The 14,442-nt window shown below is 44.7% G+C and overlaps 1 protein-coding gene across 1 annotated transcript in view; it reads left to right on the top strand.

The window, feature by feature from the left end:
• The first annotated feature begins 3,504 nt into the window (after window positions 1-3,504).
• Window positions 3,505-14,442, top strand: part of CD96 (CD96 molecule) — a 24,256-nt gene continuing 13,318 nt past the window's right edge. Inside the window, exons 1-4 of the mRNA XM_057371822.1 lie at window positions 3,505-3,633; window positions 6,527-6,955; window positions 10,364-10,473; window positions 11,928-12,150. Of these exons, the coding sequence (XP_057227805.1) occupies window positions 3,576-3,633; window positions 6,527-6,955; window positions 10,364-10,473; window positions 11,928-12,150 (820 nt within the window). The 5' untranslated portion in view covers window positions 3,505-3,575. The remainder of the gene's footprint in view (window positions 3,634-6,526; window positions 6,956-10,363; window positions 10,474-11,927; window positions 12,151-14,442) is intronic.

The raw sequence follows: 14,442 nt of genomic DNA, 5'->3' as shown, positions 1-14,442 counted from the left end.
TGCTGTGGTCAAAGGTGCCCCGTTGCTGTGGAGTCATCAGTGTGGGTTTCAAAGCAGCTCAAAACCAAAACACGGTGATGAAGTGGGAGCTTCTGTGCCAAGTGCCAAGTGAACCTGAAAGGTTAGTTTACTCTGTAATGAAATTCCTGCTTCAAAGTCTCCATCTCTTTTCCACTAGGGAGACCTGTGCTTTCTTTAAGCAGTGTTTAGAGGACACCAGTCTGCAAGGGTAATCATCCTCGCCTCTGGCAGGAACRGCTCGTGCACTAGCATTTCTAAAAAGGCTCTCTTTGTGAATAATTGAATTTGTCTCTGGAATTCAAGATTTCTTTTTCTGGGACTGACTGTAGCTATGCTTCTTTAGGTGCAGCTTACTGTAACTGAGGCAAAGGAAATGTATTTGCAGTAGAGGGGTTTGTGAGCAGCACGCATAACAGGGTGATTGCCATGGAAAGAGTCGTTTGTAGTGTTTAAAATGCCTCCTCCAGTGGTGAATGGATCTGCAGAAAATAATTAGAGGGTCCCCCACTGCCATCCCCTACTCCCACAGGAGTGCAAAAAGATTAATGCTGCATGAGATGTCCCTGTGCAGTGGGCAGAGCCCCTCGCTGCAGGGCACTGTCAGGGACCCATCCTGGATGATATTCAGAGCCCCCCTGTTCGTGACACCACCTGGACACAGGGGACTATCAACCAGGTCAAATGCTTGTCCAGCCCTGAAGAAAACACTGTGGTTCACATATTCACTTACAAGATGTGTCACTTGCTTGGGCACAGCTTCTTTCCCTCTGAAGCCTTCCAGCCTTGCAGCGATTTCTGGGTGYCTCTGGAATGGCAGGAAAAACCTTCACATCCCAACTGTGAGACAATCACCCCTGTAGCTTSTTCACCAACAAAAAGCCAGACACAGAGGTGTCCTCCCTCCAGTTACTGACGAGGTCCACAGTCCCTGAATATGTTTCAGTATCTCCTCTCACCCTTACCATCCGTAACCTGGTGTGGGATATCCCACTGTGGCATTTGCACAGCTGCCCGTGAGTAACCTTTCAGGGGTAATGGGGGACAAAACTCACAGTAATTKGCATTGCTKTGAGGAAGACCWCAAGTCTGGCTCCAGGGAAGAGCTSACTYCCTSAGAGTAGGCTKWGGTCAGTGGCTGTCTCTGGGTTTTGATGTCACATGCGCTGCACAGGGACGTCGGCGGTGGGTGAGGGACTATTTCAGGAGCYGGGCTGAAGGTAGGAATTGGGGCAAAACATGGCTCTGAACTGAACAAAACTCTGTCGTGCTGGGAGCTTTCTTTCTTGTCTGTCTTTAATCACCAAGCACAGCTACAGAGCTGGGCTGCTGCATTCAGCCAACACAATGAAACATGGCAGCAGTATATTTTTAGAGTCTCATTTTAACGGGGGAAACCAATTCTGAGGACAATATACAGTGATCTAGTAACTCAAACAAGCTGCTCAGGGATTTYTGTGTCTCTTGAATATGCCACACAGCACTTGGGCTGTCTTGTCAGATTGTGATGTGTTTTTCAGATCAATAAAAAGGCTTGTTTAAGACAAAAAACATTCTCTCATGGTACAAAGCTTCCATGACCTGATCAGCAGAAAAAGCTATGGTAACTCCAATCATAAATGAAAATCCAAATTTTAGACAGAAGTCGATTTTCCTGGACTCTAGTATCTGCAGGTAATCTCTGGATTCCTTTTGGTCTTTGCTCTGAACTGGAAACCAGAATGTATCTCTTTAGTATTTTTATTCCCTTCTGTGGCTGTCAATTACAATGGCTTGAATATTCTGTTCATCCTCAGCTTCAGGACTTTTTGATCCTCTGGGACAGATCTTTCTCTGTCAGGTTTCTGAACAACAAGCAGAGATTTCATCCCCAGGGACAATTTCTTTAGCAGTAACCCGGGCATCCAGTGCATTTCCGACAAGTGCTTTTATTGCATTTCCTCAGGTAGAAGAAAAATGCAAAAAAAAAAAAAAAAAAAAAAAAAAAAAAAAAAAAGGAACTGTGTAGAAACATTTATTCCCCAAGACACATGTGGAGCCCTGATGTAGTCTGGCCAGCAGCACTATTAGCAGCTCCTGCTGGTGTCCTTAACCTGTTTAAATGTGACACCAAAAGGGTTGCATATCCACAAATTAGGGAAGTGCTATGGATGCTGTTCACATATAGTGCACAAAATAGGAAAATTACCAGAGAAGTCTTTCACCTTTTGCTTTGTTCCTTGCATGGTGGAGTTTTGGGGAGCTCCAAGGTTAGCAAAAGTTGGCAGTCAGGATAAGATGYGTCAGGACTCAGATCAGCCAAGGATTGCCTCCTTAGGGAAGGAGAGAAATGCCTGTTTAAGGGACTGTGACACTTACCCTCTTCTCCCTGAAGAATGGGCTGTAAAAGGCTCTGTCCCAAAGTCCCACTGCTGAGTTGTCCTTGGTCCCCTGGGGATGGAGCTATCGGGGGGCAACAATCCTCCTGTCCAGCTTAAGGGTTGAGCACCAAAACATGAACAAATAACAAATATCCACGCTGTGTATGTGAGGTGTGTCCTGCCCTGCTCTTTTGGCTTGGGGCAAAGAAGTGTTACAAGCAAGAACTCAAACCTGTTTCCTTCTGAAAATCTGTCAGCAGCAGGCCCAATTTGCATGATTTTCCTGCAATGAAGGTGCTTTGCTGGCAGGAGTGTGCCCAGCTCATGCAAACCCAGCGTGCTTCGAGGACACTGGGAAGGATGTGCAGGTGACCCTCAATAGGGAGGTGACAGGACTGCCAGGATGCTCCTCCACCTGAGGGTGCTGCCATTACCAAAACTGACATTGGAGGACAGGACAGAGATTAACCACACCAAGGGACCTTGTCACATGTGATGCCGTAATTCATCAAGCTGCGGAAAATAATTAATGTTCTCCTTCTCAGGAAGAAAAAGGCAGGGGGGGAAGGGCATCTAGAAAGCTCTCATTTCACTCTGCTTCAATTGATGGGAATTGGTGTTATTTTGCTGGGTTTTTTAAGATGCCAAGTGTGGAGAGCCTAGAAATAGTATATGGGAGATATTTTCAACTAAACACATGAAGGAAATTAAGGAGGGGGAAAAGCCAGCTTTTTTTGGCATRCTAATTACCTCATAGTACTCAGTTCTTATAGAACTATCAAGGTTGGAAGAGATCTTCGAGATCAAGTGGAACAGTTAACCTGGCACCATATAATCACCCCTAAACCATACCCCCAAAAATTAGGTATCTTCAAACTTAGGTTTCTGACATGTTTTTGAGATTGTGTAAAACTGCTTACTCTGAATTTATCTGAAAGACAAGAGGAACAAAATCGAACTTTCAGCATGGGCTTACAATGTAGGTAATGTTTTCATCTCAAAGGTTTCTCAAGATGTACTAATTTTATCACTCCAGCAGGAAACTGAGGCTTTTGGTTTAATGAAGCATTTCTTTGAAGTCATGCTAAGTGACTGTGCTGCACATCTGCCTGTCAGCAYRGGGCAGGACCCTTCCACTTGCYTTTCTGAGGGAGCACTGAGACAGCTCCACACTCACCAGAGCTTCATCAGGTGAAGATGAAAGCAAGGTGGCTCTGCTGTCTCCTCTCTTTGCTCTCGGTGCCCAGTGTCACAGGTAAGAGAGTCAGGGGACACCTCAACTCAGTTTATGATGAAGGGTGCTGAGGGGCAGACTGGGATTAGACGCTCTCAGAAGGTTGAGCTGTAGCTGCTGGTGATGATTTGCTGTTTCTGCCAACTTTTCAATAACCCTGGTTATAATGTGCAGCTAGTAAATGGCTTGTGCTGACCAGCAGATGACTTAATTCAATATGCCTAACCTGCCAGAATAATCACTGAGATGAGCTCACTCGTAGTTAGGACAATGTGTGCTCCTCTAAAGTGGACCAAAATGAAAATTGTTTCAATGGGGGAAAAAAATTACTTCTCTCTGTCTTACATACCTGTGTGTGCAGAGAGAGGAAGAATTGAAACACTTCAAGGCCAGTGTAAATTGTTCAGCTGCAAGCCTTTAAACAGACTCCTCCCTTCCTCTGCCCAGCCTCGCCCTATGTGCTGTGTTAAAGGCTTGAGAGACAAGTTTGTCAYTCAAGTAAAACACTCAGAAAAGCTGCCTAAGGAGAGCTGCCTCTTTGTCAAAGGGAGCTGAAACCAAAAGCAACCTGAGAAAAGCAAAAAAAAAAAGTATGTTCACAAACCCCCACCCCTTCAAAATTCTTACCATGATARATGCAGGAATACTTATTACCAACTAGGAAGCACAGTTTTGTAGGATGCACAATTTTCTGGTTAAGAAGGGAGAAAAACTGCATGTATTTGACTGGCATAGGCTYTTCTTTTTTCCTACATCACTGTGGCAAACATGTTCTTAAAATAACGGAAAAATAAATCATATGTGTATTCACAGAAAATAGAAGTTCTCAAATGCAAAGAAAGGAATAAAAGTGTCAATACAGGCACATGTAAGAAAGCAATAGCAACTAGAGAAAAATAGGAATGGGAGGGTTTTTTTCCCTGAGGATGAAATGCTCACTGAAGTCACTCAAAAGTGAAAGTGGAGTCCTCTGTGTCCTTTGTGGAGATCAGACATCTGAATGTCTGGGARTTACTCCAAGAAATGTCAATTGGAGCACAAGTATGAACTCATGGACTCTATTTGATTTTGAGAAATAGTTGACATAAAATGAGACTACCTATATTGAGATGCTAGCAAAAGGTTAAGAACACTTTTGTKCAAAAGGTTTGCATTTAAAATAATCTCATGTGCTAGGCTACCAAGAAACAATGCAAATTAAAATGTTGATGCTACATATATAGCTTCTTCAACTTAATGCAAATTACTCAAGCAATTCTTCACAGACATTCTTTTCATTTCCTTAGACCAAAGGCAGCATCAGCACGAATATGAGAGAAAAAATGCTATGTGTGTTTTGCCTAATAGTCTGATTGCAAGATTCCCAATTGCTTTTTCCTTAACTTTTAYTGATGCAAAACTTGTGGTGAAATGAGAGAGCATTTCCTGTAATAAGCTCCTTGGACTAACAAAAATAGTTTCCAGTAATTTTTCTCACAGCACAAGGCTGTGAGACTTGTCTTTCAGKCTTATTTTTATTTACCCTCTTACATCACCACATTTCTTATAGAATAAAAGATGAGCAGAACACGTGCAGCAGTGAAACAGCAGAGATTAATGCTGGCCATGGCCATTCAGCAGCTTTGTTCTCCACACATCTGGTCTCCAAGTGTCCCTGTCACCCTTCAGCTGACAGGTATCAACCCTCAGCCAGCTCTGCAGGGATGTGTCACCCTGTCCTTGTGCCTTCTGTGTGTCATTGAGGGGGCAGGGGGCTGAGGGTGCAGGGGGTCCCTGCTCCTCCCTGGCTGAGCTGGCAGAGCGTGGGGCACACTGCAGCACCTCTGGGGTTATCTGGCCCCTGGCAGGGAATCCTTGGCTCAGGTGTCCCAGAGCCCGGTGCCCCAGAGCAGAGCAAGTGCCAAAAGGGAGGAATTGGCACCCGCCCTTTTCAAGCAGAGAGGGTGAGCAGCAGGCAGGGCTGCAGGATGAATTCCCAAACCAAAGATACAGGGATGCTATGGGACACWGGGAGGATGAAATGCAATGTAAATGAGGGCAGCGAGTCCGTACCTAAGGACACGACTGCACAACTCATTTTTTTCTCTAGACCCACACGTCCATTTGGAAAAGGGACTTKGTGTGTATGGCTCTGTGGGAGTGATTGATTACTCGTCTCACTGCAGCAATCCTCTCCATAAATTCTTCATCTCCTTGAGTTTGTCAGTGCCCTGCATTCAGGGGTTTGGGGACTGCAAGGCTCTTACTCATAGGAGGGAGAGAGGGATATAAATCAATTTTACTACAACAGCAGCTAACCTGAGTACTATAGGCTCCAGCTGAAAGCCCCTTCATTTCATCGATCCATTACTCCTTTGTACAGCACACTAAGGACTGCCACCTGCTTTATGAAATTAATTGAGGAAGAAACCACCTGTACCAGAGCAGCTCGCTCTGACACTGAGGCAGACACTCGTTTAGGCCATTGTAGGAGCTGTTTAATAACATAGAGGTGAGGGAATGGCTTTCTTTGCCAAAGCAGCAAAGGCAATGGACAGGGGGATGGTGCAGGGCAGACTTAGCCAGCGGGGATAACTCATTTGTTCTTGGAAAAAGAGCTGGGGAATAACAGGGCCTAGCWTCTGCTTTATTTATATTATTTGAAAGATTTTCATTTTCACAGAGGCCCYCAGAGCTCTCATTTTTCTCCCACAAGTGTGATAGGACCTCCCTGCCCTCTGCTCTCGCAGTTCTCTCTCTGCAGTCTGTACTGCTGGGTATTTGCTGCAAAGCTCCTCACTGGGAAGCCTGTGGTTACAATTGTAGGGTCTTCAGAGTTGTCTATGGCTAAGGCACCAAATCATGTCAAAGATGGCTTGGGAAAACCTTTGTTTAAACATTACTTGCACTGAAAATGATCCTGTTTGTTTTCCAGGCCAGTCTGCAGATGTGATTACCCCCACAGAAGTGGTCCATGCTCTGCCYGGCACCGACGTGACCCTGGTGTGCATCTTCCCCAAACCACACACCACCCACATCATACAGACACAGTGGTCCAAGGCTGGTGGCAGCCCAGATACCAAAATAGCAGTGTACCACCCCACCTATGGCACCCATTACCACAAGTTTTCTGAGGCTCCTCACAGCTTTTCGGTGTCCTTCAGCACGAGGAGGTGCTGTGGTGGGGATGACACAGAGTCCTTGTGTTCCACCAATCCAAATGCCACTGAGTCCAAATGCAGCTGGTGGGTTCTGCATCTGAAAAATGTCAGCATGTCCCTTAGTGGGCACTACGAATGCACTTTTGCTACTTATCCCTATGGGACAAAGGCAGTAAAAATTCAACTTATCGTCAAGGCAGAAGGTAAGTGATTGTGAATGAGATTTTTCTTTTTCCTAATGGGGTGGAGGAAAATACCTTGATAAATGAACTTGGTTGGTGATGGTGACTTCTTTGGGATTTGCAGTAGTGCCGCAGAATGTTGCTGGTACAGATTCTTATTTACCAGGCACTCTTTATCTGTTGTAATCCAGTTGATTATTAAGAAATCTTACTTGTTTGGTAGGACATGAAATTAAATAATAAAGCAAAAAAAAAGGTGGTGAGGTGGGCAGTTTCCACATTTTCATTTTGGAGAAATGTTGTGAAAGAGACTGGATGAGCCACTCACGATATGGTGGGACTCAGGATGTTGGATCTTCAAACCACGTTGTGCTGCTGCTGTGGGCATGCAGCCCTGGGCACCAGAAAGGGAAAAYACCCTGGTTTGATTGAGGCTRAGGGCTCAATCTGCAGAGCATGCTYGGTGTTAGCTCCATGGAAGGATAGCTTCCCCCACCATCCAAAACACAGCAAAGCAGGGAATTGCTTAGGAGAATCACAGGRATGGAGATTTGGCTGCTTCTGTCAGCCAAAAGGAAGCTGGAAAGCATCACAACTGCTCTTGGTAAGTGAGCCTCAGGGAAGAGTGTGAACTCCAGAGAGGAYATTTAAATTATCCCTGTAAAGGAACAAATTTATTTAAATCAGAGGAGAATGATTTGACTACAAATTAAACAACAGCGACAACTGTCAGTGCACCAGCTTTGGGAGCAGCTATTTAGTGTCAGCAGTGAGGGCATAATCCCAAACTGCCGTGAAGATGGAACTGGGCAGGGATGTTGAGCAAGCTTCTTTCTGTGCACATGGGGAACTGGATTTGACGACCCCAGAAACCTCTTTCTGAYCTAGGTTTCTGCCAACAACCCAAGAAGGATTACACTAAATACAACAAATCTGTCACTGTTTCAGTTCAGAGCTGTAAGGCCAATGTGCTCGTTCTGCTTGTGCCCAGGGCTGTAGGTACAGCAGACATTCAAGGGTTAGAGGCAAGTGCAGGTTATTTTAGGGGTATTTTAGTGTGCTCCCACTGCCCTTTTACCTGCATCATGAAGCCAGGCTGGTGCTCCTCATGCTGGACCTGCAGCAGGAGGAAGGTCCTGTGCAAGGCTCATACTCAGGGATGTTTAATCCTCATGGCCCCTGCATGGCAGTGGCCCCAAGCATTTTGGTGCTGTTATCCTAGAYACACATCTCAGGCAGCTCTGGAGCACCTTGGTACCCTGAAGAACTCACAGAGGCAGTGAGAGCCAGCACTTCTACCCAGCTCACGGAGGATGGGTGTGTTTAAACAACACATGCTGGATGACTGTGCCAAAGATGAAGCTGCTCCTCTGCCCACTGTAGGGGGATATATTGTGGTAGGCTATCCTTTTCCTGTGCTTCACAGAGCAGAGGGATCCAGTAGAGTGCAGTGAGGCACAAACAGTGCTGCTAACCCTGTGAAATCCACCCATGCTTCTGCTCTTCATGTGATGTTTCTCTGTCCCCTCTTTAATACAGTAACAGTGCTAATCAGGCTTTTTCTCCTGCCCTTGGCTGACACAGAAAGGTTCAGCACTGTTATTGCCGTCTGCATGTGAAGCGTGGGCAGCTCTTGTTTAGGTCAGCATGGTTGTGGAGTTTTTCAGTCACTACATAATGTAGCAARCTGTGCTACTGATAGCTGCTTGCTAGAGAGAACTGAAAAATTGAGTTGGCTGCCTCTTGCAGGTTTGTATTTTAAGGTAACCAGATCCTTTGCAATGAACCACTTCCACTCAAAAGAAGGCAAAAAATCTTAATCCAGCCTATGAGTGCAGTTTTCACTCACATCAAAGTGAAGTGAAGTGAATCCAGATGCATTCAATGTGTAGATGCTGCAAAAAGCCCGCAGAGCAGCAGGCTCTGCCTGGGACAGACAGACAGACACAGAGGACCTTAGCCAGAGAGCCTGTTAATGGAGATGGGAGTCAGAGGTGAGAGGSGGAAGCAAACAGCTGGGACATGTGACTGTGAGAGCAGGCAGAGGCTGTTTCCAGGCTGAGCTCCTGGGGTGACTRCTCATCTCCACACTTCTTGTATTCTGCACAGCATTTTTACAGGGCAGTTTGTCCCAACAAAATCTTCTGCACAGTTTCCTTCCAGGAGAAACTATGGATCTGCTTGCTTTGTCCTGTCTTTGTCCTTTGTGCTCTGTCCAGCCCTCTTAGGGCTCTGCATTCTGTGTCCCGGTGTAAGAGCTGGCTCCTCGGGTGCTCCACTCTCACAGACAGCAGAGGGAAGCTGCTCCTGCTGCTGCCTGTCCTGGACACAGCTCTGGGCACTGCCACACCTCTGTGGCACAGGCTGTGCGCTCAGGTACCAGCTACAAAGGAAGTCACAGTCACTGGAAAGTCCCCACTGACAAATGACACAACAGTGTGGGACAGCTGGATGTCCTCACTCCCCTCGAGATTAGAAATAAATGAAAATAATAATAACAAATGAAATGAAATGTGAATAGATGAAATCTGTTCTATCTCAGCACGCAAGCCAGAGCTGCCAGGGCAGCAGAGCTGAGGAGTTTCCCTGTGGTGTGTGCTGGTCCTTGGCTCCAAGGAACAGGGAATGTCTCAAGGCAGGGGGGATGCACCATCCTGTCCGTGCCCAGGGGTCAGAGGGGTCACAGGGGTYAGTGCTGACCACTACACTCGTGGCATCTCCCACCCATCCCCACTGCTGTTCCTGGCTAAATGCGTACGTGCACACTCACAGACACAACATCTGGACCACAGCTGTGCACTGTTCACTGCATCACTGCCCATCCACAGCTGGATGGAGCCCTGGATTGAGGAYGGGTGGCTTTTGAAGTGGACAAGAAAGGAAAGAGTGACAAGTTTTCTGCTAGTGGGCAGATTGAAGAATAACAGAAGGAGCACTTACACTGAAAAACTGAAGAACAGGGTTATTCTTAACCTGACTGACATGCTGAATAGTTTGCTTGGTGAAAAGAAGGTCTGCAGATATCTTCAGAGAAAAGGAAATAGAGGTGCACAAAATTGATGTGAAGGTTTATTGCCACAGAAAAAAAAAACTGTAAGATAAAAATTGAAGCTTCAAATTATTCTCAGCTCTAAAAAGAGACATCGTGATCTGCAGTTAAGAAAAGCTTTTTTCAGAATTGCCGAAAAATTCAGGTAATGCTGTGAATTGAGTCATGAAACTGCAACTAGAATCAGATGCAGGGCTTTTACTTAAAAATGTGTCTGGGGTAATGGTTGAAAATTACAGTTCACTTCTAAACAAAAAAGTGCCTATTCCTAGAACAGAAGACTAGTCAGCATTGGTTTTCAAAGCACAATGAACATCATGTTTCTGATTTTCCTTCTTGGGCTTTGTTGTTGCTGTTGTTTTTGTTGCAATGATGAAAAGAGGAGCGGCACTACCTGAAGAAAGTGTGGGTAAACCAGACTTTAGAAATTCCATGCCTTGAGGATGTGACCTCAGAAAATTTGTCCRCTTATCATTTGCAATGGCTAGTGGTAAGTATTTTTCATCTCAGTTATAAAGYTCAGAAAGAACTACAGGGTATTTTTGCAGATTGAAATTAAAATGTTTTACTCTACTGTGTCCTGCAGAATCTGCTAAAAAATTATCAGTCATGTTGGACTGTGATAAAAAAGGGAAGAGGTATAAACATAGGTTTGCAACATATACACTGCAAATAATAGCTGTTAAAGAAACAAAGAGGGAAAATTCCATCTTAATTGCTTTGAATTTTTCAGGAGCACACACAGAGCAGGTCTGGGGGAAGTGGCTAGAGTAACAAAACTAGAATATTTCTTGTGTTGGATTTCCAGCAATTTTTCTGTAGTGAAGCTTAAGTGTTTGAAAATTACATGGCTGCTGTGCAGGGTAGTGAGATATCAGGCCCCTTTGAGATCTAAAAGAATGGTACTGACTAATGTTTTTGGTTTTGTTAACCTCTGTGTCATAGATGCCACTGAAGAAATGCAAACCCAGTTTTTGAGCTAACATGAAAAGCTATTTTTAAGCAATTTGCTGTGCGATATGAAGCTTGCTATATTTTTGTGCTTTATCTCCCTTTTGGATAAATATTTATATGCGTGTTTTAATGCAGCCTTTTAGCATTCATTTCRGTGTGTAGAGATAAGTATCAGTGAGCAGTGTCCTTGAGCTTTCCCTGTTCATTTATATATGTTGTCACTGAGCGGCTGTAACTGTTGAGAGTTTCCTTAAATGTGTCTTTTTAATATTTTAGGCTTTTAAACCTTTTGTCCTGGTTCATTATCTATTGMGATCCCCCTTATGCAGGTCATTCTTAATATTAAAATTTTAAATCTCTTTGTAGGGAAAACGATTATCCTTACTACTTTAGTTTYGCCAGTTCACTCTATAAAGCAGCAGAGGAAAGGGGGAAAAAATCAACCCCAAAGGTCAGCACAGTGATATATGTGGGTCACCATGCATCATCCAGAGCAAAGCTTGCAAATATGTACCGAGGCRCAGATGTCCAGGACATGTTGGCTGTATTTATAGCTAAGGCTGCCACACGACAATGAGGGGAGATGAATTTTAGTTATTATTATCAGGTTTTTCTCCTTACAATTCTAAAAGAGCAAAGGTTTTATTGAAATTTCATCTGTATTTAACACGGATGGGATGTTCAGCATAACTCAAAGACTGGTGCTGTGAGAAAGCACCTCTGTTGCTCTCTCTGCAGGCTACAGAGATCAGGGCTCACCAGACACCACTGTTTATTCCATATTTTATTGTCAAGATGAGGACTGCTCTTGGTATTGAAGCTCTGAGAGACAATATATTTGGAAAAAAAAACCCAGATGTTGCAAATGTCCACTCACAGCTACACAACATGCAAGGGAAGATTTTCATAGGCATAGAGCTGCCCTACAAAAATATTTCTCCATATGTATGTGTCCGAACTTCACAATTTTATGGGTTTTTCTGTACTCAGGGTGGAAATGGCAGGAAAGAGGAACTTGTGAGCAAGAAGCCCTTCAGCCCTGCTGTGTACAGGAGCAGCAGTGCCCTGCGTGGCCGAGCAGTCCGCCTGGCTTCAGACAGCACGCTGATGGTTTTCCCCACAAAAATCACAGATGATGGCAGAGAGTTCTCCTGCCACGTGCTCTACCACCCAGAGAGAGCCTGGAAGAGCAGCACCACTGTGAGAGTCTTTGGTAAGGGGCTTCTGCCAGCTGCCTGCTGCCCTGCATTGGAGAGGTGACACTCCTGTCTGGTGCTGCAGCCAGTAACTTTGGACAGACAYTGGGTTGTTTTCTTCTAAATAAGCACATTTACACTGTCATTTTTGCAGCTGTGATGAGATAAATAACTCTGAGTTAGTAAATAACTCTGGAGTTCTTAGAAGAATTTGAGAGCACTCCTTCAATTTCTGGCATGAAAAAATAGTATATTCATTACACATATGCCAGCCCCCCTGCCATGCACATGGCCAGTGTCTTACCAGATGTGTAGGGTTATGCTGGGTTTTGTAGGATGCAGGGAAGCACATTTGTCATCAGGATCTCTGTGCCCCAATGACCACACTGTCTGTGGTTAGAAAACCTTGGCCAAAATTTAGTGAGCTGTTGTAGCATAGTTGCATCCTCAAAGGCTTGTGATGTTCAACTGATGTTCAAAGTCTCCAGCTCTGAAAATGAGGATCCAGGTGGGGGTCCCAAACTGGTGAGGGGTGGCAGGGCCTGTGCACTGCAAATATGTGGGCTGGCATTTCCTGCTGGAAGCCTTCCCCATCTTTAGTTACTTGCCTTGTTCCCTTTCAAGTGGCTTAGGAGCTGCTTTACAATCAYTGAGGCACAACTGACTCAGAAAATTGCTGCCCACTTGAAAACCAGGCTTTTTTTTTCTCTTTATAGATCAGTTGGTCTGGAAAACATATTTCCAAAGCTCCTAAAGTGTTAAACAGTGGGCCTGCCAGAAGTCCCTTGACTGTAGCTGATTATCCAGGGAGTCCCACAGCTTGAGAATGGCACACCCATTCAAGGCTGATGCTCCGAATTAAAACAAAAGTTCAATAGAGAGAAGAAAAAAAAAAAGGCAAAATGTGTCTGGGGGCTGTTGGTCAGTGATGTAAAAGAAATAAAAATAGAAGTTAATGGTCTGAAATCTCCTCGTGCGTTTGCATGATTCAGACACTTTTTGAAATCAACGTTTCTCAAATAGCGACAGTGTTACCTGGGTAATCATTTGAGTGTKCTAACATACTTGAACTCTCTCCTCCGTCACTGCTGATGCTCTTGCCTAGATTTGTGTCTCTTAGCCTAAGAGGTTGCTTTATTTGGATTTTTCTCTGACTTRCTGTGAGATGTGTGCTTAGCTGTGCATGAGCCCACATCAGAATATCAGCACAGCAGGGTAGGGAGGCAGAGAAGAGAAGGCTGTGGTGAACAGGCTGCATTTGCCAGTGAGTGCTGGTTGGATTTGCACCGAGGTGCTGAGCCACTCGCCTCTCTAACAGGGGTCCCGGGGGCAGAGCTGAGTGCAGCAGCCCCCTGAGAGCCCTGAGGTGCCCAGAACAGTCCAGCACTCTCCAGGTGACATCTGGGGACAAAGAGCCCTTTCAGATGACAGATGACAGTCCTTTCTTGTTCCTCGTGCTGAGCAGAGAATAAGGAAATGAATATTTGTGTCCTGGCAGTTAGAAGCAGCCTCAAAGGGGCAGCACAGAATCTAAAGACAGCATAAGCRAACAATGTCAATTGAGGTGGCCTGATTGGGGCTGAGAATTGGGAAAAAAAAAGTATGAAGAAATGAAAAAATCTCACAAGGAAGCTAAGAGTCTTGTTATGTTGAGTAAAAACAGGCATTCAATCAAGACAGCTTTTTTAAGAGGGTACTTTTGGACCRAAATACTTTAAACTATTTCTTTTTTAGAAAAGAGTTATTTTAGATACAAGTTTCTGTGAAAAGGTATGGCCTTTTCATGTCTAGCTTGGCCAAATATTGATTTCTCCTTTCCGTAAGAGCAAAGGCTCAGCAGCAGAAATTACTGAACTAAATATTGGATTTCTGCTAGATCCCAAACATTGGTAAATATCCTTGCAAGACAAATGAATGTCAAACTGTTAACAGGGGCCAAGATGTTAATTGGAAAAGATCTATTAGACCGTTCAGAGTTGTGCATGAGAGCTGCCTGCCAGAACAGTTACCTAGCAAACACATCTTATGAGAGAGAGGACAGTGTTCAATACAGGTGAGGAAAAAAACAAAACAAAAAAAAACCACATGCACTAGACTAGGCATTATTTAGCCTCCCAGTAAACTTCTGCTGTGATTAGAAAATCCAGTTTAGCAGACTTTTCCCTGTATCCGAAAAAGTACRGCTGTTTTCTGCCAGCTCCACTACCACCTGTGTAGTTTTGGCAAGGCAGAAACAAGAATGAAATCTTAAGACATTAATTTTCTGATGTGAAGAATCTATAATCCCTGCCCCACCCCTACCCCACTTT

The sequence above is a fragment of the Malurus melanocephalus genome, unplaced genomic scaffold (genome assembly GCF_030028575.1).
Source record: "Malurus melanocephalus ecotype Western Australia unplaced genomic scaffold, MMel_1.1 scaffold_159, whole genome shotgun sequence".
NCBI lineage: Eukaryota > Metazoa > Chordata > Aves > Passeriformes > Maluridae > Malurus > Malurus melanocephalus.
The sequence above is the reverse complement of the archived record's forward strand: the minus strand, read 5'-3'. Positions and strand labels throughout refer to the sequence as shown.